Source organism: Parasteatoda tepidariorum, chromosome 5, assembly GCF_982258835.1.
Source record: "Parasteatoda tepidariorum strain Cologne lab strain chromosome 5, Ptep-v5.0, whole genome shotgun sequence".
Classification (NCBI taxonomy): domain Eukaryota; kingdom Metazoa; phylum Arthropoda; class Arachnida; order Araneae; family Theridiidae; genus Parasteatoda; species Parasteatoda tepidariorum.
In genome coordinates, this window is record NC_141759.1 from 90,583,959 (window position 1) to 90,611,923 (window position 27,965).

A 27,965-nucleotide genomic window follows, 5' to 3' on the forward strand; every position below is an offset into this window, starting at 1 on the left:
AATTCGTAAAATATTCCTTTGATTGTTTTTTTTTTAAAAAGTCTGATTTTACTGATATTAAAAGTTTTTTCTAGAGAAATGATGAGATGGGATGATGATTATTATTTAATGTTCAATGTAAACTAATAAAAATAAAGAGATTTAATGAGATTAAAAATGGCGTGGAGTTTTGAAATTAAAACTTTAAACTAACTTTATGTAAGATTATTTGTTATAAAGTGCTTTTAAAATTTATTGATATTTAGTTTGGGTATATAAATGAGAAGAAAAAAAACTTTTTCTGCCAAAAATAATTCTAAGATAATTTATTGTTCTTAATGTTTCCTGATCTAAATTATGTATTCTTCATTTGATATTTAACTAATAAATTGGATCTTAGAGTATTGAGCTTGAATAAAAAAAATTTATTTAGAGATTAGTTTAATAATAATAAGTTAAACCATCGTAAAATCAAAAAATTAAATATTTTTATAATATTACATTTAAATAATACTAAGCACATTAAATTATTTTTTAAAATTGCGATTGAACCCTGATGCTATTTTATCTCTTTAATATATAATGTGTTACTTCTATATTGATTTTTTTAAACTTTTTGTAGCATACCACATTTTTCTGAAAAGGAAGTGAGAGATGCCTTACGGAAAGACATATCATCCCATTGTTGTTATAGCCAAAGGCCTGTTAGAGACATGTGCATCACTGACATTAAGCATTCCATTGCATTTCACGTAAGATTAGTTCTTACTCTTTAAAACATTAATTGCAAAAATAATTTAGCAAATTAAGTACTTTAGGGTTCTTCCTAGGAATAAAAAAGGACAGGATGCCTCCTCACAGGAAAGGGCATTTAGAGTTTTAAAAGGACACTCACTTAACACTGTAAAAATTTATTGAATGTGTAATATTATGTAAAAACTGAATTTGATCCGCAACAATTTTTAAATTACCCTCTTATAGTATTTTATGTGTGTATTTCAAAAAGTAATACTCACTCATTATCAAAATAAGAAAACAAAATTGTGGTTTGTTAAAAATAATTAAAGGCACTGCATTTTTATTAAAAAAAAATTAAATTAAAAATATGTTTAATTGATGAACGTGAAAGCTTTTTTCTGCAATTTAAACTAAAAATTATGAGACAACAAACCTTTAAAGGTGCATTTTTTTTTTAGAAAAAAAGGTATTTATTTAAAAAGTAATTCTAAAATTTAAAATCACCTAAATAATTACTAATATGCCCCTAAAATCTTCTCACGACAACACTGTTTGTGTGTGCCAATTATGAATTGTTTTTATTTATGTTTTACATGAAATATAAGATCAAAATTGTTTGAGATCTGGAGGAGTTATTCCTTTTACTTTTGATTTGCCATATAAGAAAATTTGCTCAAAAATTTTCATGCTGTGTTTTTTTTTTGGACTAAATTAGAGATACAGCTAAATTTTTCAGAAAAATAACTAGGTCCTATCCTGTATTTAATTTGATGTAAGTATTTTAAGAGGTAAAATAAAAATCCCAGTATTTATAGTTATATAATTTTTTGATGTTTTTAATTGTAAGGTGTATTCATTTAATAATTTTGCAACTTTTCTTACAAGTCATTATTATTGGGTAATTTTGCAATTTAAATATTTGCCTTAGTTTTTTTTGCATTGCTTGTAATTAAATTTTAAAAAAAACTTCACAGAATTATAATAAAATTTTTTTCTATGAAATTTTTTTTACCATCCATCCTTATATTAAATATCATTTTGCTTAAGCACGTTCTTTTATTAATAAATTTAAAACTGTATTTAATTCCTTTTTTTTGTTATGATGTCACGGTTTATCTCATGTATTTATAAATTCATAAGTATTTACTTTTTCAGTATACATTAGAAACATTTACTGAAATCAGGACAACATGTTGGGCTTTTGAACCATATACGGGTAAGAAAAGTCAATAAATTGCATTCATGATAATGATGTCTGTACCTAAAAATTTAAAGCACTGTTGTGTGTTAAATAAAATAAGATTTTATTTCATTTACTAACTCTTCATGTAATCATTTGTGATTATTTATTTTTAATTTCTTTTTCTTTCTCAATACACTTATTTAGGCATATTTTTTATATAAAGAATGGAATAATTACTTTTAAAGTTAAAATTATTAGCTTTAATACTGTTTTTTTTATTACTACATATTTTGTTTTGGTTGTTGTATACATTAACCGACACTTATCGTAATTAGTTTTATCTGGTTTTTTTTTTAAAAAATCATCGAAGCTTTAATTAAGAAGTTGAATTAAAGCAGATTTAAGTCACACACCTATAAGTAAAATTTTATACTTTTTTTCAAATTTCATGAGTGAAAGAATATTTAAATTATTTTATAAGGAGCAGACAAACGAAATATTAATTACATGCAAGGGTAGAAGTTAAGGAAGCAGTAACCGCTCTAAATTGAAAATAACTAGTATTACTAGTTTGTGGAAATTTTTACTGGTCCATTTACATGTTTTTATTAGATTAAAAAAAAATTAATAAAATTAATTTAAATGGAAAAAGTACAATATGAAGAATGGGTGAGGTTCAAAATAATAATGAAATATGTTTTTTTTTTGTGATAAAAACTCAGACCAAAATCAAAAAACCAAAACAGTAAATCATCCCTTTTCATTAATTGCTGACCTTGATAACCATTGATAATAGTTATTTAATCGTAGGCAGAGTCAAATTTTAATAGTCCTTGACCGACAGTACACCATTGAATTTGAGTCCTGATCTATTGAGATCAGGAATTTAATGTATTAGTTAATTGTTATTTGTTCATATTTTAATTCATCATCGACCTACAATTAAATTAGCTTAATATTAAACAATTATATTTTGTTCAAGTAGCTGATGTATAACACAAATAAATATCACATATTTAAAAAAAAAAAATTAAAAAATACTTATGAAAATTTTACTTAATGTTTTTTGAAGAAGCAATGAAAATTATTTTTTCTAAACACTCTCTCTTTTTAGGTGGAACAATTGCTGGAAGTAATTCAGGATCTGTTCCAGGGCCTTGGGAAATATTAGCGTTTCCACCAACTTATTTCAAAAACCATTCTACTCAATTAGAAGTTCCTCATACTGCATCTTTAAAAACATGCCATGTTTGTGGAGGCGTTGGACGGAAGAGATGTTCCACTTGTTCTGGAAAAGGATCTGTAAGTTTTTTTTCTGTGTTTGTCATAAGAGAATTAAGACTGAAAAAAATGGCCTTTTATATAAGTTTTTTTTATTGTACCTTAAAACCTGTAATCCAGAAGACCTGAAATCCTCAGTTTAGAAACTGCTACACCATAAATTGTTAGATCTGGGCCGGAATAGCCTGGTTAGTAGGACACTGGGCCCATGTAAAGAGGTTGTGGGTTCGATCCCCACAGGCTGAAGACTCCCTGTGCAATAAATGGTGATTGATGCACGTTGAATCTGTCGAGTCGCGAAGTCCTCCATGTTCTTATAACAAATCATAACTCTGGTGGTACTGATCTGGGAGCTACCTTGTCTTCTGGATTGGTTAAAAATTACTAGGCTACACAGTTGAACATTAGTAGTTGTAAACCCAAAAATGGGTTGGCTGTTCAACGACAGATATAAAATATATAAAACATTGCTGGAACTAAAGAAAAACAAAAACTGTTTAAGAAACTGAAAGTGACTTCTGTTCTTAAAGTAATTTTGTTACTAGATAAAGGATCTGTAAGATTTATTTTGTAAACTGTCATTAGAGAATCAGTCTGATATTGAAAAAAAAATGTCCTTTTATTTGTTTTCTGGTAATAGTACCTTAAATCCCTCATTCTAGAAGAATTAAAATCTAGAGTACAGAAACTGTTAAATGTAAATTACTGGAACTGTGAACTAAAAAAAAAACAAAAACTGTTTAAAAAAATTAAAATTGTTTGATATGTTTAAAATAGTTGCATTATTAAGGAAAAAATATTTATCTGGTAATAAATTTCATCTTTATCCTAATTTATTTCTACACTTTTTTGTTACAAAGCATTTTAAATTCCATGTTATTTTAAGTTCATACCTGAAGTTAAGAAGAATTCCAAAATTTGTAATATTGGGATGGCTAAAAATATTTTTATCTGCTAAGAGGATTTCTTTTTTAAATTAGGAAAGGTGTGGCTTGCTATGAAGAGCTCTATTTTAAATAAAGTGAATATTTCCAATCAGTTTAATCTTTGTATATGATACTTTACACAAAAATAAAGAAGTTTAGATATATTAGCAGTTGATGCCTATTTAACATATAGTTTACCTTTTTTTACCTGTGCTATATAGCAAGAATTGGATTTCCAGTATTCCTACAAACTTAAACAGTCAATTTTAAATTTAGTTTAGAAAAGGTTCTGAGTGTTTTTATCTAAATGTTATCATGTTAATTCCATTAATTATAATAATTAATGGAATTACCATGTTAATTCCATTAATTATCATTAATTGAAATCCATGTCAATTATAATAATTATCATGTTAATGTCTATGTCAAGCTTTTGTCTGTATAAAAAAAATGTCTATGTTATTTTAATAAGAAACATTCTTTATTACAGATTTGCTTTAGTTTTTAGTTGGTAATTTAATTTACATTGTTGAGTGAAACTCATAATAATGCATCGACTGATTTGTTGCAATCTGTATTAAATATTTTACCAACTGATATTAATCTGACAGCGTATGTTTCAAATAAACTATTTTTTGAATAGTTTTAAAAATATGTCCATTTTATTGCAGGCATATTGTTTTTCTTGTCATGGTGCTGGCTACAGGCATATTACTTTGACAACAGGTAGCGAAACAAAGGATTGTTTGCAATGTACTGGCACTGGTCAAAGAAAGTTAGTTATTTTTTGTGTGCTTTTTTTCATAATTTTTTTTTTGTGTGAAACATATAAAATGTGTTAGGTGCAAAGTAAAACAAATTCTGGTTGGCAAGTGGCCATGGCATATAATTAATTTATGGAGCTTTTATATTTGAAGTATTTTTTGTTTTTATTTATTAAACAACTTTTAGACAGAAGATCTCTACTTCTTGAAGCTATGTGTTTAAATAATATTTTCATGCTAAGTAGCTAAATTGAATATAGAAATCATAATATTTTTTACAATATTTCTGAAATTAATAAAAATACATTTAAAAAAAAATTTTTTTTGTGACTTTTTCCAACTGACCTCTAGCAACAAAATAACTTGGGCCGTTATTGGACCAATATTCACAAATCTTGGCTCAAAAATTGTTCAAAGGGACATTATTTTCCGATATTGGCCCTATATAGAATTGTTCGATTCACCTGATATTTTACAGCTACTTCACAACCAATATCAGCCCTATATAGAGATGACAGATTCATCTGATATTTTATATCCATTATTCAATCAATAAAGGCCATATATTGATCTCATATAGGCCAATATTGGCCATATATAGGACCAATATTGAAAAATCTAGCCATCTCAATATCTGTCCTTCTGTGCATGCTCATATAGGTCATTCTGATAGGTCATGCTCATTCTGATCCCAACTGAGGCCAATGTAAAATTGTTGCTAGGGACTCTTGAACTAAGATTCTTCTGTTGAAAGTAAATAAAAGTAAAGCATTCCTGCTATAGCCCTTTGTGGACCAGATGGTCATGGAGGTTAAGTTTCCAGAATTTCGTGACCAAACAGCCAGTTTGAGGCAATGTGGTCAGCATTGTGTACAGGCCGCTTTTACTTCCCTGACAAGTTGGTGCTTATTCACCTGAAGCTGCATGGGCTTTAAGCTGTTGCTGAAAATCGCACCCCATTTCTATCTGTTAAAAAAATTCCCCTCGCATTTAATATTAAAACTTACAATATGAAGCATCCATAAAATAAAAAATTAAAAATCCGTTGTATGCTATGCTAACGAAAATAAAATAAATAAATAAATAATTTTTAAAAGTGTACGAAATGATTTTTGATGTTGCAAAGTAATATTATAACCTATTTGTATTATATTACTGTGTATACATAGAACTCACATGATCTTAACATTTTAAAAATTTCTGAAATTTGATTTTTCGAGAATTTCAATTATAAATAAAAAATCCAAAATATGACATTTTATTGGGATTTAAATACTTTGAATGTTATATTTATTATTTGAATTATGTATTTATCTAATAATTAGAACGTTTTATTTTTTCGAATTGAAATAAAGTTATCTCTCTTTTATCTCTAAAAGTTATCTCTCTTTTTTCATTTTATTAAAGAAACATAATATTTTGTTACAATTTATGTATGAATGTACTTAATATTTTACATTAAATATGCAAACGAAAATGAAACAAATTTCAAATACTATTCTTATGTACCACTAATATAAGCATATTAATATATTTACAAAGCAAACAGTTAAGACATATTAAGATATTTGCATAGTCTGTGCTAAGTGGACAAAAAAAAAATACTATTTTTCTCGTATTTCTTATTTATTGTTAGGTTGATTTATTATCAACTTATAACTGTGAAGAAAATTTCTTAGAAATGATTTGGTTCCTTTAGCACTCTATTAATTATTTATTTTATTATAATTTTTTTAAAAAACTTTTTTGGGTTACGGTCATTGTTTTTTTTTAAAAAGGAAACTAAAGAAAATAGTTGAATTTATTTGCATCTGGGTAACCAAAAATTACTGATAATTTAATGGAAATAATTGAGTTATATTCTCATTGTTTCATATTTTATCATATTATTCATTATATTTATCTATCTCATAATTATCTATGGGATTTAGGTAGTGCACAAATGTTGAAGCTTAAAATCAAAATATTTAAAAAAAGAAAAGAAAAAAGAAGTTAAACATAGACTTAGAAAATGTATTGAATTTATGGAGATAAAATAGATAATTGATTCAATACTACAACATATGTATTTTTTATATATAGTTCCTGAAAAAATTCTGGAAATTTTATCAATATTGATTCTTAATTGGCTAAATTCTATCATTGCTTATAACCTTTATATTTGTAAACTAAATTTAGATTTTTATATATTTTTATTATAGATTAATTATATTATTAAATTGTTTACTATAATTGTGTTAAATGTTTGTTTTTACTTTTATAAATTAAATAGAAATTCAATATAAATGTAAAACTTTGCAATCATTATGATGAACATTGTCGAGATGAAATTACAGACATGAATTAACAGAAACTCATGAAATTACAATGATAAATGAGATGCATCTTTGGTCTATTGCATACTTTGTCTAAATATGTTTTTAAAAGTGAAGTTTCTCTATTCTGAGATGTTAACAGGGTAGTGAAACTTAAAATGGCTGTCAGCTAATTCAAGTTTTACGAAAAAGTTCAAATGTATTTTTAATGATACAAAATTAACTTTTTAATCCATTGTTAATTAATAATCAGTTGAAAATTATCTGATACTTTTCCATTCAGGGAACAGTAATTTCAACTCTTTTTTTATTATTTTATTTATTTATTACAGCTATTGTTTAAAAACAAGTTGAAATTATTTGTACCCTGCTAACAAAAAAGTACTGTTTATTTAATGGAATTAATTGAGTCATGTTCCAATTATTTCATGCAATATCATATTATTCATTATATCTATCTATCTAATCACCTATGGGATATAGAAAGTACACAAACATGGAAGCATAAAATCAAAATATTTAAGAAAAAACATGTTAAACATAGTTTTGGAAATCCAATTCTCAAGTTTTGCTAACAAAAAAGTACTGTTTATTTAATGGAATTAATTGAGTCATGTTCCAATTATTTCATGCAATATCATATTATTCATTATATCTATCTATCTAATCACCTATGGGATATAGAAAGTACACAAACATGGAAGCATAAAATCAAAATATTTAAGAAAAAACATGTTAAACATAGTTTTGGAAATCCAATTCTCAAGTTCTGCTAACAAAAAAGTACTGTTTATTTAATGGAATTAATTGAGTCATGTTCCAATTATTTCATGCAATATCATATTATTCATTATATCTATCTATCTAATCACCTATGGGATATAGAAAGTACACAAACATGGAAGCATAAAATCAAAATATTTAAGAAAAAACATGTTAAACATAGTTTTGGAAATCCAATTCTCAAGTTCTGCTAACAAAAAAGTACTGTTTATTTAATGGAATTAATTGAGTCATGTTCCCATTATTTCATGTTATATCATATTATTCATTATATTTATCTATCTAATCACCTATGAAATATAGAAAGTACACGAACATTAAAACATAAAATCAAAATATTTTTTTAAAAAAATGTTAAACATAGATTTGGAAATTCTCAAGCGTATTCAAATGGCGGAAATAAAAAAGATAATTGATTGTATTTTTTATACATATTTCTGAAATGTTCAGAATTTTTTATAAAAATTCTGAGCATTTTATAAATACTGATTTTTAACTGGCTTAAAATTCTATCTTGATAGCCTTTGTATTTATTAAACATTTTTAAGATTTATTATTTTTTTTTACAAATTAATTATATTTTAAATTGTTTTAAGGTGCTGGAAGTGTTCTGGAGAAGGGATGGCAATGTGCAAAACATGTTCTGGAACAGGACAAATCAAATGTTATCTTCGTGTCACCATAAAGTGGTTTGTATTATTTTGTTTATACTTTTTTATATATAGATAGTACAATAATTTTGGTAGTCATTTTAATGTTAATAGTTGTATTGTGAACAAGAACTAACATGATTTACATAGTATTAATAAGAACTTTTTGACACAGACTATGAAAGTATGTGAACTTGCCTTTAAAAATTCCATAATTAGTTCTCATAAACAAAAATTGTTTTTAGTATGAACAGAATAAACTTTATATCTTTCTCTTTTAAACACATTTTAAAGCAGGACTAACTCTTCCCTTTATCAAGAACGTAAAGTTCATGTACATTATAATAAATTATGCCAATGCTGAGTCATGATGAAGCTGTTTTATTTATTGAAGATCAGAATTGGTGAACAAGAATTCAATATACATGCAGAACTGTGCAATCATCAAGATGAATAATATAGAGATGAAATTACAAACATGAATTTTGCAGCAAACTAACTCGTGAAGTTGCAATGATTAACGGGACATGGACAACATAGTTTAATTAAAAGAAACAGTAGCAAGCAATTAGCATGAATCTATAAGTGACTGGATTTTTTATATCAAATAATAATTCACATAATATCAATGATTTTCTAAGTCTTTGCAAAATTGAACTTTTTCAAGTTTTTCAAATATATAAAAATCAGGGTTGGAGTTTTTGCCGGCAAAAAGGGTTTTTTGCCAGGACAGTGGCAAAAACCTGGTAAAAACCGGCAAAAACTGGTAAAAACCGGCAAAAACCAAATTATCTGAACTGCTGATTAAATATTATTACAAAATACTTGAAACATATTTAAATCAATCATAATGAATAATAATTTTGATACATTACATGAAAAAATTATTTTTACCATATTAATAATTTTTATAAGGGTAATAATTTTTAAAAGATTGAAAGTTTTTGACCTCTTTTTATTTTAGAATCCTTAAAAGTAAATGTTTTTTTACAAATAAATATTATTTGTATAATATTATTATTTATGATAAAAAATTATTATTTGTACAATAATTAACTACACATGTTGATAGATAATGCTTTAAATTATAGTTATATTAATTTAAAATAAGTTTATTTCACTGGAAAAAAGAGAATAATCACAAATTTTCCAATCAATAATGTTTTAAACTACTAAAATGATATATTATTACATTATAATTTAATTATGGAATTATAATTTTGTTAATTTTTTTGTAATTATTTATATTTATAGTATATATTTCAATTTTAGGAATAATTTTGTATCAAAAATGTGTTTTTGTCCTCTCATCTTGGAAAATATAGGTTTTTGCCACTTTTTGCCAATTTGCTTGGCAAAAACCTGTTTTTGCCAGGACGGTTTTTACCGGTATTTACCATGGTTTTTTCCACCTGCGGCAAAATCTTGCCAACCCTGATAAAAATATATAATTGAAATGTAAGAAATGCCTTAGATTTTAAAATTTTTACTTTCCAAGCATTTGTCCAGAAAGCTCATTTATAAAAGAAATTATTTTTGTCTTAGAGTGAAAACAGAAGTATGAATTTTGTAGTTTTTGAGTAAACTCATAGATTTTGATTGAATACTTTCAATATGAGATTTTCATTAAATGAACAAAATATTGCACAATTGAATCTTATTGTCAAACTGCATTTTTAAAAACTGCCTAAATAGAAGACTCTTAATCGATTAGACAGTATTTGATCAAGGCTTTATGTTATTATGTAACTGACTAATTAACTTATGACCACCCTATATAGCTATAGGGGGGCACATAGCTTCCAAAATTGCTAACATATCCGCTAACAATGCTAGAAACCATGTGCCTTTTTAACAAAGCACTTTATCATTACAATGGATTAAATATGATTGATGTATAAATGGGTTACATAAAACTTTACTTTACTGAATAATTATTGCTTAATAAATATACAGGGTGTCCCAAGATATTTGGGACAAATTTCAAGGGGAGATAGGGGACATTGCAAGGATTCAGTTTTGCATATCAACTTATGGTCGGAAACTTCGTCCTTTTCTGCTAGCTAATGTTGTTCACAAGATGATTTGGGTGTGGTGTACCGGTTCTCTGGCCATCATGTTCTCCTGATTTAAACAGCATGGATTTCTTTGGAATGCACTAGAAAGTGCTGTGTGCGTAACACCTGAGGATTCCGAAATGGTTCTGGAGGTAAGAATCGTCCATGCTTTGCGGTTAACCAATAAAATTCAGGCGTATTTGAGGGAATCTGCCAATCCATGACCTGACAGTGTAATGCATGCATCGTTAACAATACTAGAGGAAACTCTCAACACATTTCATGAAATTTTCACTTATCATCTACCACAGCACATGATTAGCATGGCACATCATTAGCACATCCTTGATCAATAAATATTTTAGACGATCTCAGTCTCGTGTCTCTTTGTTTGTGGTACCTGTCATACAACTGTCCTATGTTGTTTCCGACCATGGGTTGCTATACAATTCCTAACTCTTTTGATGCTCTCTCATCATCATCATCAGTAGCTCGACAGTCCTCGGTGGACCCTGGCTTTCTCAAGAAGACTGCACCAGTCCTTTCTTCTGCATGCCACGGCTTTCCAGTCTCTGACCTTGATTGTGGCAAAGTCCCTTTGGAGGCAATCCGCCCATCTCAGTCGGGGTCTGCCTCTCTTTCTAGCTCCAGTTGGCCTTGCCAAAAAGATTCTTTTAGTTGTTCTGTCATCATTCATTCTTACAATGTGTCCGGCCCATTTCATGCGCTGAATCTTATGGTACATCAGAATGTCCGGTTCTCTGAATATCCTGTAGAGTTCAGAGTTAGTTCTCCTTCTCCACACTCCCTTGTCACACACACCACCAAAAATGGACCGGAGTATCTTCCTCTCGAAAGCAGCGATGGTCCTCTCATCAGCTTGGGACAAGGTCCAGGTTTCAGATGCGTAAGTGAGAACTGATCTTATTAGGCTTTTATATATTAGCAACTTGGTGTCTCTTTTAATGTTGTCAGATTTAAGGAATTTTCTTATGCCATAAAAGCACTTGTTGGCTGCAGTTACTCTCTTCCTTACTTCTGTGGAAATTGAGTTTTCGGAGTTGATTTCAGAGCCAAGGTAGGTGAAAGAGCTCACCTTTTCAAATTTATACTCTCCAATCTCGATGTGCGTGGAGGTATCGGTATAGTTGATACATTGCATATACTTTGTCTTACTCTGATTAATTGAGAGGTGCATTTTTTTGGCCTCTCTTTCCAAGTCCAGGAATGCCTGCTTTAGGTCTTTAGGGGTTCTTGCTATGATATCAATATCATCAGCATAGGCCATAATTTGAACAGATTTTGAGAAAATAGTTCCTCTAGTGTTAATTCCTGAATCTCTGACTACTTTCTCAAGAGCAAGATTGAAAAGAAGGCATGCTAATGCGTCGCCCTGTCTTATGCCATTTTTTATTTCAACAGGTTCAGATAAGTTTCCCTGTATTTTGACTTTCAATTTGGTGTCATTTAATGTAAGGGATATTAGTTTCACAAGTTTTTCAGGAATGTTAAAATGTCTCAGAGCGTCGATGAGCAGTTCTCTATTAATGCTATCATACGCTGTTTTGAAATCAATGAAAAGGTGATGTGTATTGATTTGGAATTCCTTAGTCTTTTCAAGAATATGCCGGAGGTTATATATTTGTTCAATTGTGGAACGATCCCTGCGAAATCCACACTGGTAATCCCCTATGATGTTTTCGGCATATAAAGATAGTCTGGTGAAGAGAATACTAGAGAAGATCTTATAGGTAGTACAAAGGAGGCTAATACCTCTATAGTTAGAGCAGTCGAGGACATCTCCTTTTTTATGAATGGGACAGACAGTGCTGAGCTTCCACTCTTGGGGAAGTATTTCAGTCTCCCACACTGATAGCATAATGTGGTGGATGTCTTTAATTGCATCTTCTCCAGCATTTTTTAGTAATTCTGGTGGAATGGTATCTGGGCCAGGGGCCTTATGGTTTTTTAACTTTTTTATTGCTTCCACAACTTCAGCAAGTGATGGTGGATCGATCATTTCTTGATTGGTATTTTGAGAGAAGTTGGAAGCACTTGGTGGGTGATCAATGTTCAGTAGGTCATGATGCTCTCTACCTCTCCTTAAAGTCTGTCCCAATAATCCTGAGACATCCTGTAGATCAAAAGATTTAAAAATACTGTGTTTTTTCAGAAAATGAAATAACCAGATACTTTTTTCTTGCAATCAGATTTTTTCGTTATGTGGCTCTATGCCTAAACTGATTCACTAAATTGATAACAAGTGCTTATTGCTAAGTTAAGTTTTCTTAGATTAATTTTTAAAAAAAGATAATTTTTTTTTGTCTGATAGTAGACAATATATGTGAGAATGCTTGTACAGTTTGTCTAAAGTAAAACCTCCCCTAGCTATTAACCTGGACCTGTGGTGATGACTATGGTAATGAGGTGTTACTAAGTAGGGTGGTGGGGTGTTTAAGACAGGTTTTGACTCGGGTCGGCTAGAGAAAGGGAATATTTTTCTCTTGTCTATTGTATTAGCCCTACAGTGAAGAAAAGCTACCTTCCCTAAAGTGTGCTATTCTTGTTTCCATAGCAGCAGATGGCCTCAGACTTCGTGACGAGGGGGAGTTATTACTGTAGGCAAACTATATAAAAATGTTAAATTGTTTTAGAATTATTTTTTTTAACTTTTGTGTAGGATGAATCATTTAGATGATCATGTTGTGGAAAAGGTTGCAGCTCTAAGCGGAGATAGGATCCGGACAGCTAGTGGTGACATTGTTTGTCAAGAAGAAGGGAATTCTGTAAGTTATTTTTTAGTGGCTTCTGTAAGTTATTTTTTAGTGGCTTCTGTGAGTTATTTTTTAGTGACTTAGGGAAACCGTAAAAAATTATAATTGTTAAGAAAAATTGCAAAAAATTACAAAATGATGTTTTTTTTTTCCCTTGAAAATGTAATTTTGAAATTTAAACATCAAATAAGATTTTAAAAAAATGTTTTACAGAATTGTGGTTATTAATTTAAAAAAAGTAATTAGATTAACCTTAAATGTTGCTCATTTAAATTAATTTTTGTCTCTAAATTAACCTAATACATATACATTCGTCCACTAAACTATTGACTCTCTAATTTTGTAAAGTTTAAATGTTACTGTAAAACTTTAACATTTTCAAAGATCCCAACATATTTTATTAAAAAGTTCAGATTATTTCCCTTAAACTAAGCATTAATTTGTTTGGCTTAAATAAAGAAAATATATGTGTTTTTAATGGGTAGTTGTTTATTCAAATGCTAATTTATAGAGAAACATTGATTTAAGTTGAGTTCTCTAGGTAACATAATTGAAATACTTTATCATTTTAATAGTTGTGATAAATTATATTTTTCCATATCTGACATTAATCACATTAAGAACTGATTTATCTATTCTATTTAGATTGCACTTAATGAAGTTAAAATCTCTTTGTTTTTAGCAGCCCTAAATTATTTGATAACAGCCTTCATCCAGACAACGAAATTACCAGATAATTATTTAAAAAATTATTATTTCTGAAAAGAAAAGTAATGTGTCTATAATAACATATTGATTAATACATAAAATCTGTGTTAAATTTAAGTAGTTTTGAGACTGCTTTAATTTAGCCTTTGTTTTAAATGCAGCTTTTTTTTATTTTTTATTAAAGTACGCATTCCTCTTCTTGCAGCTATTACCTTTAACACATTTTCCTGACACTACTGTTAACATGGCATCTGTTCAGTTACTACAAAAACATGAATCATCTTTTCCATCTGAAAAAGTATTAAAGCAGGTAAAGTTTCACAAAATGTATATTTCTAATAATTTCTTTATTTTTTATATTCTATTTGCTTACTGCATTGTGATGAAGAAAAAATTAACATTAATTTATTTTTCAGCGCCACAGAGTAAGCATCGTTCCCGTGTCATCTGTCAACTATTCTTGGCGTAGACACGAAGGACTTTTTTATGTCTACGGTTATGAAAGGCGAGTTTATGCTCCTGATTACCCACATGTTTGTGCCTGTTGCTGTTGCATTATGTGAAAAGAAGGCTATCACAAGACCTGCTCAAAAAAACATCTTTTTATTTTTATACTGATAAAACACTTCTCATAATTGAACTGAATATAATGTTGGATGTCCAAAATAATATATTTAACTATTTCTTAATTATGCTGCAAATGTATCAATTACTTGGTTGAAATTTAATAATTCTGATTAAATTTATTTTAATTAATCTTTCTGCATTTGCTTTGTGGAAAATTTGTTTGAAATTGTAAAAAAAAAAAAAAAAAAAAATTGGATTCGCAATTTTTTTCTTTTGGGCTTTATAAATATTATGTAAGTATCTAGCGTGAAGAAAATATTTGTTACTTTTTAAAAAAAAGGAGTATGTATTAGTAACGAGGCTCGAAAAATCTCAAAATTTTTACATGTCCTGCCTGCATGTTATTTTGCAAAATGCATGCCTAAACTTTTAAAAGCCCAAATATCTTTTTCAAGTGTATATTAACAAAGACACTTAAATAAACCTAAATGAATGTAGCTATTCATTTGAAGAAACTGCTTACTTACCAAAAGGACGAAACAGCAAAAGAAAATGTCACAGATTAAAAGAAATCACTTACTCTGATGTTATCAAATTTCATGATTGAAGCGGATGTTATTTTTTCAAGTTTAAATTTCAACTTTTGCATTTATTTTTTTTATGGACAGCTATTTAGATAAAATTTTTTTTTAAATAGAATGAGATGATAAATCAGAATGATAAAGGGAATATAATAAGTTAATTTTGTATTAAAAATTTTCATATTTTATAAAAATTTGAAGGAGAGCTTTTATCCATAATTTCGGGTGTTCTTGGTTAAATATTTACTTGTCTCTTCTATGCCCTACAGGATATAAATGGCATATTTTGAACCCGGATTATTAATACTCATTTCTCAAAAAAATGTTTTTTTTTTTATGAAGGACAAAAAAATTTTTTATTTAGAAGAAATTCATTAACATTTTCTGACTGAAGCATTGTATCAGTATTTGCTTATTTTGTCCTCCAGAGAGGAATAATACATAATATTTGAATTGCCCTTTTGTTCTTCGTTTAATAAATGGAAATTTTGTCATTATAAATTTACTTTGTACCCTCTCATAATTGTTTTTAATTTATATATATTTATTTTATTTTCAATTGACACTTATGTTTCAGTAATGTTATAAAGATCTGATTTTGGTATAGTTTTAACTTCCTTATGTTCATTTACAAAATGTATGTTTTCCTTTATATGTTTCACTTTTTTTTTTTGTTAAAGAAATATGTGAAATGCAAGTACATATTTTTTCTTACTTTACAAATGTTAATCTCCCAAACAAGTATAGCATTAAACAGATTATTATTATTAAATCACTACTATTACTTTAAAAGAAGAGTAAGTTTCTGTGGTTAGGAGAATAGGCTACTCAATAGCCAATGGTAAATAGAAAAAATAAAAAAAATGTATGATTTCCTTCTTCTGCTTAGGAAACAAAGATTCTCAAATTAAATTTTTACACAGTTTTCGGTTCATTTTTCCACATCGTTACTGCAAATAATGTTATTTAAAATACTTTTAACAGTTTTTTTTAGTTAGAGGCTCCATTTGTTTACAAATTTGCAGAAATACGTACATTTTTATCATTTTCTGATTTTATAAATAGATTTTTCAAATCATTGCTCATTTTTAAGAGACCCAGTAGAGTTTTGCCTTAAGTCGTAATAAGATGTTAGATTTATTAATCTGCCAGAAATTGTTCATTTTAAAACATTATAATTTCCGAAATATAAATATTTATATTTTACTCTCATTTGTTTCAGGTCTTATTCGGATATTATAACCATGTTCAGTGCGAAATTCATACATATGTGAAATACCAAATTTTTTTTAGTCATTATTTCTTATTATATTTATAATTGTATCATTTTTTAAACTATACAGTCAGATACTTCTTTAAGTAGTTTTGTGTTTTTTGCTAGAGGCATAGTTGTGATGGTTTTTTTCGAGATGACCCCAAAATAATATTGTCTAGTTTTAAAAAAAAAGGATTAGTTTGATAATAATGCCCGAGATGAGAAGTTAAATACCTGTAATAATACATAAATAAATTTTTTAATGCATATATTTTGTAAGAAAAAATTTACATGTAATTAAGAAAAGCTTTTGTAAGAAAAGGAAAACGTTTCTTTTTCAAAACTTTGCTTTGATTATACAATGTCCCTTAATTTTTTGAAGTACAATGTTCAATTTAACGTGTCGACAAGATTATACACAATAAGAAACTATTGAAGCTTATAGACAAGGTGCGTAGCATTTTTAAAACGTGTTAAAAGATGCTAATTTTTGATTTACGTTTTTTAAAAGCACTTAATGGTGCTTTTTTTATTCGGGGTCTGTAAAAAGCGCTTAAATTTTCCATCTTTTGAAAAGAGGTTTTTCCTTTGCCGTGTCAATTGTCGTTCTAAACGACAAAAAATGCATAATTTTCGCAATTTTCTCTGCAATATTAATTGGAAGATAGTTTTTTATCATAATTATGCAAAGTTTTTGAAAATGTTTTTGAATTTTATTGATTTTATGTTTATAAATGAAGAACTTTAAACGATAGATAAAAATAAATTTTTATTACTGCACAGATCCTAATTATGATTTTAAATTTTTTTTTTTCGAAAAGTGATTAGAAATATTTTTTGAGTCCGTAAAAGATGCTTTTTTTTGTTGAAATAACTGGTTACGTACCCTGTTAAATCGTAATTATCTATACAAATTTGACTTTAGATTGTAATTGGTAAAAAAGGAAAGACAGGAATGATTGCTTATAGCCAAATCTCTGTTATTCTCAAATTAAGAATTTTCACAATTGTAGAATCTTTATTTGTGAAAAATAGATTCTGGTGTGCAGTAAAAGTTTAATTAATTTTGGATGTGATTCTATTTAAAAATTTTTCATTGTCATTTCTGTATAGGGGATTCAGTCATAACAGTTTTGAGATTTTGACTAAAAAATAATTTTTGGATCAGATTTTCAAAGAAGTTGCTGAGAAAAATTTTAATTTTTAAAAAAATAGTCTCACTTGTTTTGATACCAGTCATTTGTTTTTCAAAATGTCTTATTTATTTTGAAAATTATTTTGTGTTTTTTTATATTTAATTTTTTTAAATAGTTTATTAAATGGAGATAACTTTGACAAATAATTTCTGTATTTTTAAATCTTAAAGATACATATTTCTTGTTTTCCATTACAATGAACTTTTTTATTAAAAATTTGTATTCAACTATTTTTAATTTGCTTATTTTTTAAAATTACACATTTTTGTTTAGTGTCTCAGGGTCTTTGTTTTTTATTTTATGATCTTTTGACTTCAAAAATTCATTGTATGTGTTCCAATAATTTTGTATGAACTGGGTTTCAAACACTTTAAGTTATTTCTTCTATCATCCTGTTTGATGAAACAGATCTAATCGAAGCATAACTAAAGTAAGATTATGAAGTTGGGCGATAAGTAATATATGTGAGATTAAAATAAGTAAATCTGGTAAAAAAAAAATGCTTATTTCTTATACGCATTGCATTTATTAATTTGTTTAGTGTTAGTTAATACAATAAAATATTGCTTATTGTATACCGGTGCTACAACTCTTATTATCATTTTTTTATTTCATAAGATAAAAAAGTAAAGAAACAGATTAGAAAAGCGTAAATTAAATTTTAATTGTGATTAAGTGACCAGTTCTGTTTGTTTCAATTTCTGTTTTGTGTGCTGCTTTTATGTTGTAGGTGCCAAACTTTTCATTCTTTTGATAGTGATCGCTCAAAAATCAAGACTGAAGTTGCTATGCATATTTATTTTGTTTCTTTTCTATTTTAAGTAACAAGTTTTTGTTGTTAGTTTTTTTGTGTTACTTTTTTTAAATGTAGATAAAAAAATATTTTCCTTGATGCTAAAAAGTGATTAAATGTTTTATTAAATGACATTAATCTGAGTTTAAAAGTAGATTTATAGTTTTCTATACTATACCTAAAAGTATATTCATTAAAGTTTAAGCATGTAAAATGTATCTCTTCTACAATCACTTACATGAGTTTAAAATTAAAGAGAGAAATGTAAATACAACTTTTGCTGCCATTTTTTGATGTCATACATTTTTGTAGTTTCATTTACAATCTCAGTCACAATTGAAGAGCTTAGTTAAAGAGAACGTCTGGTGGGATTTTAAAAATAATAAAAACTAACCGTCAATGACGCCCACAAAATATTTTAGGGCGTGCAACCATAAAAAATAAAGTTATAATAGTATTTTAAAAAATTATGGATTAATATTTTTTTTTGTCTATTTTGGAAAAATATTTTTACATGAACCCACTAGAAATTTTTTAAGCACTTTCTATAATTTAATTTACATTCTAAAAGCAACGAAATTTGATATTTGTTGCTTTTGAAAAATTCAAAAATTTAAATTCAGGAATTTTCTTGAAAAATTTAAATTTTTAACAACCATCTTAAATCACAAAAAAATGATTAAAAATTGTCTTTATTTAAAGTTATTAAATTAAATAATACACAAAAGTAAAAATAAATTCTATAACTTTTCAGTAATTTTTTTAATTCTATCTGCAAATCAGTGAAGAATTATATTAATTATAGTATTAAATTTAAGCAATTTGTTAAAAAAAATGAAAGCACTATTTGCGGTCTACATGAATCTAAGTTGTTTCAACATAACGAATGTTACTTCTAATTATTTATGATAAAAAATAATATTAAAATGCAAAATATAATGCTCAATTTATCGGATTTCTGGGGTTTTTAAGTTCACCTTCGTGGGCACCCATGTTTTGATCTTCTCTGTATGTTTAGAACATTAATTTATTCTGTAAAGTTCTTGAATAAGGCTGCTTTCAATTTATAAAGATTTGTATATTATGTTCCTATATATTCTATAGAGTGTTACAATTAAAGTTACCTTGTTTAACCAACATAGCGTCCGTTTTCGATTAACAGGATTAAACTTGATTTTATAAGTTATATGGACCACGGGAAGAGATATCTGATATTAATAATAACATAAAAATTTAATTCAAATTTGGTGCACCAGTTGAGAAAAAGAAGAATCACAAACTGGATATATGAATCGTTATTTACTCATCCCATATGTGTAAATGTGTAATTAATTTTTATCAAGCTTGCGTCATAGCATGTTCAAAACGTGTTCAATCACGTAGGCCAAAAAGTTTCTTTATTAAGTGCAACATGGCACGTAATCCAAGCTTAGTTGAAAATTATCTCAGCACTCTTCTAACTACCCTGCAGTTTTTTTTCTTCAAATTAAGTAATCATCTTTTTCGAGGCCTAATGTGACGAGGCCCTTTTCATAGGCCTTTTTTACATCTATTTTCTTCCTTTGTAATTTTCAGATTGCTGTGTAGCTTTCTGACTACTTAATCCGCATCACTTTTTCTTTAATGCTTTATTTCAGTGTCTATCGATTTTAAAAAAGTATTTCTCAGAAATTTTTTACTTACGAAATTTTTTTCAAAAAAAGTCCTAATTTAAGTGCTTTACAAATTACAAAGATTTAATTTTAAACTACACATACCCTCTTTCCTTAAAGAATTATCAGGGCTTAAGAACGGTTAAATATTTTAAAAGCGACTAAATCTTTTTCGATAATTCACATTTCGGCACGATTTTTCTACCAAATGAAAATTATCAAAATTAAAGAGAAATTCTCAGTTTTCTCTATTTCTTATGAACCTAGATAATAAACCGCAGGAGTAACTTCAAATTTTATCACAATTCTATAATTTTATTTTATTTCATTTTATTTTCACAGAACTTTGATCTTGCTGACGTTTTTGCGCTATTTTCAGAATTAGCATTGGCTTAAAATAAGCTTTGCTATAAAATAGTCATAAATAATTGTCAGAAATTCACAGCAGTTGACAATTTATTTGCAAAAAACTGTTATTTTATGATCTTTAAACTGCTTCATGTTGTTTATTATCATTTTCCCGTTCGTTAAAAGCGCCACCTATTTGTCGAAACATGAGCTAATTTTTAATTTCAGCTAACTTTTTCCCATGATCCAAATGAATAATGTACCAATTTTCATTGACGTCTTTAGAATGGACTCTATGTTAGTCTAAGCAATTTAACTTTAATTATTATTTCCCTATCCAGCTTATTAGAAAAACTTGAACTGCACTAAATATGTTTTTCTAATGAGCTTCTTAACTATTGATATGTCTTGATGATTTAGTTTTAATATACTAAAACTTAGTGTATGTTATGTAATTTTTTTTGTTTAAACTTTTGTCTGTAAATTTAAATAAAGCTTTTTTACTACAAATATGTTTTATTATTCCTTTTACGAAATAAATCCCAAGATATTTTATCATAATTATTTCCTCTTATCTAGCATGTAATATATTGGACAGCAAATCATATTTTAAGATTATTGTTCCTGTTTGTATGCTTTCGCACAGCGATTGTCTGAGTTAAAATATCATTGGATTTATTTTCGTTGGTCAGAATTAATTACAGTGAATCTTAGAAACGGCAAGAAAATCGATTTGAATAACCTGTTAGGAAATTTTAGCACACATGAATATAGTGTTATTGAGTCTAGTGGATTTTGTTTCATGTCTAAAGTTCAAAAAAATGCACACACCCTCCCCCCAAAAAATCAGTTTTTATGTAATTAAGGAAAGTTAATTGAATTTTTTTTAAATAATAAACTAAATTACGGTATTTATGGGTTTATTTACTTCTAATCTAAATATTTCAAATAATTCTAGATTTAGAATGTGCAACAATTTTAGATTAGAAATGCAGGCTTTTTTACTTTTTCATATGAGCATTTTTATAAAAATTTCTCCTTGTCTTCAAGTCTTGATATTCAAAATCTAATTCAATTTCTCTGTATTGACCTAAAATATGCTAATTAATTACTACAGACGATATTTTGAGTTGTGAAATCACAAAACAAAAATGTACTTTCTCTGAATAAACCTTACTTTTTTTACCTTACTTTTTTTTTTTTTTTTTGACTTATTCGGACTTCTGACTCTCCGAATATTAGGGCTGGCCGTAATCTGGGATTATGGTCCCAATTGTTTGGTCAGGAGAGCAATCCAAAGTTTGGGCCCCCTAATGTTAATTTTTGCGTGTTCTCCATATCTTGAAAATAAACTTAGTAAGCGAATTGAAATCTTTTTGCACACAATGATAAAATTCGTTTATCCAAAGATTATTCCATGCAAAAAACAAATTGTAGTAAATATTTACTTTTTTTTTATTATTTCATTTAATAACAGTCGGAAAACTTTTGAAAAGTAAGGTAAATAAATTTTTACATCTTTTTAAAATATCTAATTTTACATTGCAAAATTTGAGTGAAATCGGTTGAATAATTTCTGAGAAATGGCAATTCTAACTATACGGCATTTTTAAAATTTGATTTCTCAGGAACTATTCAACCGATTTCACTCAAATTTTGTATTTTGTCATGGAAGATATACTTTAAAAATGATGTAATATATCTTGCTATATTTTTTTATCTATTGCTATATAAAATAATAAAGAATAATAAATATTTACTGAAATATGTTTTTTTCTTTGGATAAATGAATTTTTTAATTGTTGGCAAAGATTTTTCAATTCAACTAAAAATTTCGTCAGTTATAACGAAATACGCAAAAAGTTACATTAAGAGGTTCAAACTTGGGATCATTCTCCTGAACAAACTATTGGGACTATATGTTGAGAGTCAACAAACTATATGTTGAGAGTCAGAAATCCGAATCCGTCGAGCAAAAGGGAGAGAAAGTACGTTTTTGTGCCTGATTTTGTAACTTGAAATATCGTCTTTACTAATTAATTAGTATAAACGTGAAGATCCGATCATTAGATTAAAAGTTATTGAGGGTGGTCTGTTTTCTATTTTGCGCATTATATATGGATGGTGTTTTCTACACTAGGGAACGCTGCAAGCTCGGGACTGCCTAAATTTCCGGGTTACTGTTTCAGTTGTATTTTAAAGCCATTTGGCATCATTGTGTTTTGAGATTCTTGCAAACAATGCATTTTATTACTTATGTTTACAATGCTAACAATACTTGTGTTTACAATACTAAAAGTGTTAACACTAACGTAAGATGGTGCACAGCTTGCAACACGAACAAACAGTAATAAACAAATGGAAAGAGGCCAAATCAAGACAGCCAAAAAAGCTAGTTATTCAAAATCTAGCAACCATGTCACCTTTTTTAATAATAAATAACTAAAACAAATTTTCACTCCAAACTCCCCAGAATTATATAATAACATTAATATCTTATGAAATACGGTAGATTTGAGCTCAGAAATCATCTAATTTATTTCTTTTATTGAAAACAAAATTATCCGTTTGAAAACATCGCCTATCAGAATAACATGTAGTAAGCAGCTGCAAACTTTTTAACCGGAACAAGAGTAGGTTCCGAGCTCGAGATTGTTATTGTTTACATTTCTATTGAAAACACCATCCATATATACACACACAAACTGGAATTTAATTAAATAAGCCGTATTATGGTTTTCATCGAAATGAAAATTTAAAAAAAATTACAAAAATGCCGTTGAAAATGGCTATTAGGGAAACATATTTCTTTATTAACGAATTTATATATTTTATTTTGATTTGAAAAGCCCGATGTAAAATACTTATGCAATTTTTTATAAATGCATGTTCTTTTCATGATTTATTCAACACAATGTTGCCAATGTTTTTTTTTTAATAGCATTTCTTTTAAATAACTTTATAAAGACTAACGAAGTATTAAATAAATGATAGATTATTGTATGTATTATCATTATCGCTAGCTAACTAAAGATTCAAAAACATGTGCTGCTTAGGACAAATGATTTATTCCAAAAAAAGAGTGCAACTATTTAAGGTAATACAGTAAAGGTGGATTTAAAATAAAAATCTTTATACTTAATTGGCAAGAAGAGTTTTAGAAAAAGTTCACATTAGAATTAAAAGTCAATATTTTTTTTTTTGTTAGAAAAAATTATTTTTCAGATTTTATTGATGAAAATTGATTAGGACAGCGGATCCTAAAAGGTGTTCATCGGAACACTAGGGTTCCGTGGAAGAGTTAAAGGGATTCCGAAAATTAGGACTTTTTCAAGCATTTTTTTCTTCTTCTAACAAACTTCTTAGATTCAACCAATAATCCGTTATTTACTTATTAAGTCAATTGCCTTTAAGAAACTGTATTTAAATGCCAAAGAAAGAGAAAAGAAAATTTTTAAAAATATATATACAGAATTTTTATAACAACTATGAAAGGACATGTATTTGTAAAATAAAAATTGCAATAGTATTTCACAGTGCGCTTTTCAAATCAAAAAGCTGAATTCTTTAATAAAGAAATACTTTCCTTAATACCAGTTTTCAACGTTAATAACAGTTCTTTTTTAGAGGATTATCAAAACAAATTTTTAGCTAAACTAATCACCAAGACTGCGAATTCTTCTGCCTCACATGGAATCTAATTTTTAAGACAAAACGGTGGAAAAAAATTCATTCATCTTATCAAATATAAATAAATCCAAAAGTAAAAAAAAAGTTGTCTTTTAATGGTTAATACGTGCACACTTATCTTTATTTACTTAAATTATGAAATCGGGGCTTCGTCGGAAGAAGCTTGATTATTTAGGGTTCCGCAGTAGAAAAAAATTAGGAACCACTGGATTAGGAAATTTATTTTCATTTTACGTCACATTAGGTCCCGCAGTGGACTGATCATTAAGACTCGGTTCCCAGCAGATCACCGAAGTCAAGCATCACTGGTTACGGTCAGTGTGCGGGTGGGTGACCACTTGGATCAGTCTGCGTAGGGACCGAGGGTGTGCGGTATTGGTCCTCGTTAAACTGTGCTACCGTAAAGTGCTCGACTTCGCGCGCAGGTCGTCGGGCTACCGAAGCGGGGGTGCCACCCCCTCCGCAGAGGATCAAAATTGTGATGGAATGTCTTCGGATCATCCTCCGGGATGTTTCCCAGACCGTCGCCAATAGCCCATTGTGCAGCTCTAGTGCGACGTAAATGAACAACAACAACAACGTCACATTAGAGCTGCATAATGGGCTATTGGCGCATTTCTAGCGCATTGGAAACATCCCTGAAAATGATCCGAAGACATGCCATCGCAAATTCAATCCTCTGCAGAGGGGATGACTCCCCTGATTTGGGAGCCCGACGAGCTGCTCAGGAAGTCGAGCACTTTACGGTAAAACAGTTTAACAAGGACCGATACCCCGCACCCTCGGTCCTTACTTAGACTGATCAAAGTGGTCACCCACCCGCTCACTGACCTCAGCCAGTGATGCTTGACTTCAGTGTTCTACTGGGAACTGTATCTTAACGATCAGGCCACTGAGGGAGCACTGGATTAGAAAATAGTGTTATAATTTGTCTACGGTAAGAACTCCCCTCGCCACAAAGTCTCAGGCCGTCTGTTGCTATGGAAACAAGAATAGCGTATTTCAGGGAGGGTAGCTTCTCATCACTCTAGGGCTAACACAGTAGATCGAAGAAAAATATTCCTTTTCTCTCGCTGACTCGAGTTGAAACCTGTCCTAAATAGTGACCCCACACCCCTACTTGAAATAGTTATGCCTATAGTCAGAGCTAAGGGTCCAGGCGAATGGCTAGGGGAGTTCTTACTTTAGACTTATTATACCACTCTAATCGGAATATTTCGATAAACTGAAATAGATCCGGTCCGAATTACTTCGTATAATAATTGAATCCTACATAAATTTGGCTTTTGATAGCTTTTTACACTTTAAAAAGCGCTTCAAAAATTTTACAAATAAATCGACTTTTGCAGATAAAACGAAATTTTATTTTTCAAATAAAATACAAAAGTTTATTTGAAAGAGTTTATTAATTTTAAAACTTTATTAATTAGAAATTAATAAATTAAAAAAAATAATAAGTGAAAAATTATTAATTAAAAATTAATTAATTAAAAACTTATTAGTAAAAAAATAATTAGTAAAAAATTAATTAAAAATTAATTAAAAATTGTGTAATAAATTAATTAAAAATTAATTAATTGAACTTTTTTTAATTAATTAATTTTTTCGTTGATTTTAGGAGATCTAAATATTAGGAAGCTCCGTTTACTAACCATCGTGAATTGCTTCTTCATCGTTGTTCTTTTCTTCCTAAAAGTGGATCATTTCCAGAAAATCAAAGAAAATTTAGTTAGTAAATACATATAACTATTATAATTTTGAATAAGAGCATTTTGTTGATATTTGTTAATTGTAATGAAATCAATAAATATCAGAAATTGAAAAATAATCATTTCGAAAAAATTCGCGACAAGTTCACATATAAAAATGGTCCTTTCAGCACGTTAAATTTCAACTCTGTAGTTGCATATATGTGGGCTACAGAACATGATATTTTTACCTCAAGTTGAACAATGAATAATTCTTGATTTAATTAACAAATGATAATTAATTTTATTTACTTTTTCTACACCCCTTTTTGTAATTTTTGGTTTCGAAGTCTGGAAACTTTTACTCAAAACAAAGCGTAATGTATCTTAAAGTAGAGCACCCAAAACATGGCATCGCAAATTCAACTTGGATTTTATTGAATATGGCCATTAATTAATAAGTTATATTCAGGTAAAAAAATAATATTTTCTATTCCTTAATAAATTCACAAAAGAATGAATAGGTAATCAACATTTACAATTATTATTATGCAAATGTTTATTATGTAGTATTTAATAAGCTCCATTCAATCGGCAATAAATGCTTGCGATTCTAAATATAATCCTTCTCCTTGAAATTCTTTCTTAATTCAAGCACGATCGTTTAGTGGTAAATGGCTCTTCTGACATTTATTTAATGGCGATTTAAATGGCTTTAGTTTGTAATTGCTTCGTCTCATTTGAATGAGGAGCTTCTTGAAGCTTCTCTTCGAAAATAGTATTTTTGCACAAATAGGTGATTCGAGTTAATTAAGTGAAAATTTGTCATTGAAAAAGAAGACTTATTGGATTAATTCGCATTAATGGAAGGTAGGAGTTATTAACTCGTTTTGTCAGTTTTTTTTAATGTGTTTACTTACAAATCATATGCAAAAATATGGTGCCTTTTTGAATTCTGACGTTGTTTTTCAGTTTTGTTGAAAAAAAGGACGCTGTTTAAAAATACTCTACACTATACTAATCTCTCTACAAGCTGCAAAACTAGGAATTTTTAAAGTTCACTCGACTGAATTCGTAGTGTCCCCACTTCTCTGCTACTTAGGGAGTGGTATGTAGAGGGTGATGGTAGGCCACTGCCTTTGTTTTGTGTTTTCAACGTAACGTTACAATTTATTTTGCTACGTACAAACTATAAAGTTGTGCAGAAAAATATACTGGAAGTATAATGGAATGAAAAAATTTAACTTTTCCTAGTTAGTTCGTAAATTATTAATTCTTAAACTTGAATGAAAAAATACCCCGTAGGCCACTCTGCAGGCTGCAGGATAAAACTTTAGAGTTGAAATTAGGTATGCTGAAAGGGCCACATTTATTTATAAGCTTAGTTCAGAGTTTTTTTTTTTTTTTTCTTGTTTGGAAGTTATTATAATTTTGAGGTCTTTTTTCGAATTTTTTCATTTCCTTCAGTTTACTTTTCGTAAAATTTCGCTTTGCTGTACAAAATTTATAAGGTTTAGAATCATGAAGGATAATGAAAAAAGTACTGCTATAGAAAAAAGTACAACGAAATAAAAAAAAAATTAAGATTTGATTGTTAAAATTATAAACTGTTAAAAACTTGTAGGAAAAAACAAGCCTATTTTATAAAAACTTTCTGTAGCGCAATCTTCATTTCGAAATTCCAATCTGCAAATTTTAATTCTTTTTTTTTTTTTTTTTTTTTGAGTTTCTTTGCTTTAAATACTGATTGTTTATCCACTACAGTAGAAATATTATTTTTCGATCACAAGTTCTTCATTTTTTTGTTACATAAATTCGCACTCAAGTAGATGTCAATCAAAAATGGTAATAATAAAAAAAAATAAAGAGATTATGTGTTGCCAGATACAAATCTTAACATTTATAATAAAAATTTTCATAATAAAAAGCAAAAATTTTTTTTTAAAAATAAGAGTGATAACAATTTTACGATTCCCATTTATTTCCATTCCCACGACTCCCATGCCCATTAACAATAACGATTCTCATTTAAATCGG

At 28.2% G+C, this 27,965-nt stretch overlaps 2 protein-coding genes across 9 annotated transcripts in view; both read left to right on the forward strand.

Annotated features, from left to right (window-relative positions):
- Positions 1-15,278, forward strand: part of LOC107457440 (protein SSUH2 homolog) — a 50,329-nt gene extending 35,051 nt beyond the window's left edge. For 5 of the 8 annotated variants that reach the window (XM_043040244.3, XM_087164503.1, XM_043040245.3 and 2 more), the window contains 8 exons: positions 602-731; positions 1,873-1,933; positions 3,015-3,202; positions 4,779-4,882; positions 8,566-8,658; positions 13,357-13,462; positions 14,364-14,468; positions 14,575-15,278. In XM_043040244.3, coding sequence (XP_042896178.2) covers positions 602-731; positions 1,873-1,933; positions 3,015-3,202; positions 4,779-4,882; positions 8,566-8,658; positions 13,357-13,462; positions 14,364-14,468; positions 14,575-14,721 — 934 coding nt within the window. In that variant the 3' untranslated portion in view covers positions 14,722-15,278. Of the gene's footprint in view, positions 1-601; positions 732-1,872; positions 1,934-3,014; positions 3,203-4,778; positions 4,883-8,565; positions 8,659-13,356; positions 13,463-14,363; positions 14,486-14,574 lie in introns of all 8 variants that reach the window. The other 3 variants (XM_071185525.2, XM_071185526.2, XM_087164505.1) reach the window with 1 other exon arrangement.
- An 11,372-nt stretch (positions 15,279-26,650) lies between these two features.
- LOC107457435 (protein SSUH2 homolog) overlaps positions 26,651-27,965 on the forward strand; it is a 45,383-nt gene continuing 44,068 nt past the window's right edge. The window contains exon 1 of the mRNA XM_043040247.3: positions 26,651-26,798. Within this exon, the coding sequence (XP_042896181.2) occupies positions 26,792-26,798 (7 nt within the window). The 5' untranslated portion in view covers positions 26,651-26,791. The remainder of the gene's footprint in view (positions 26,799-27,965) is intronic.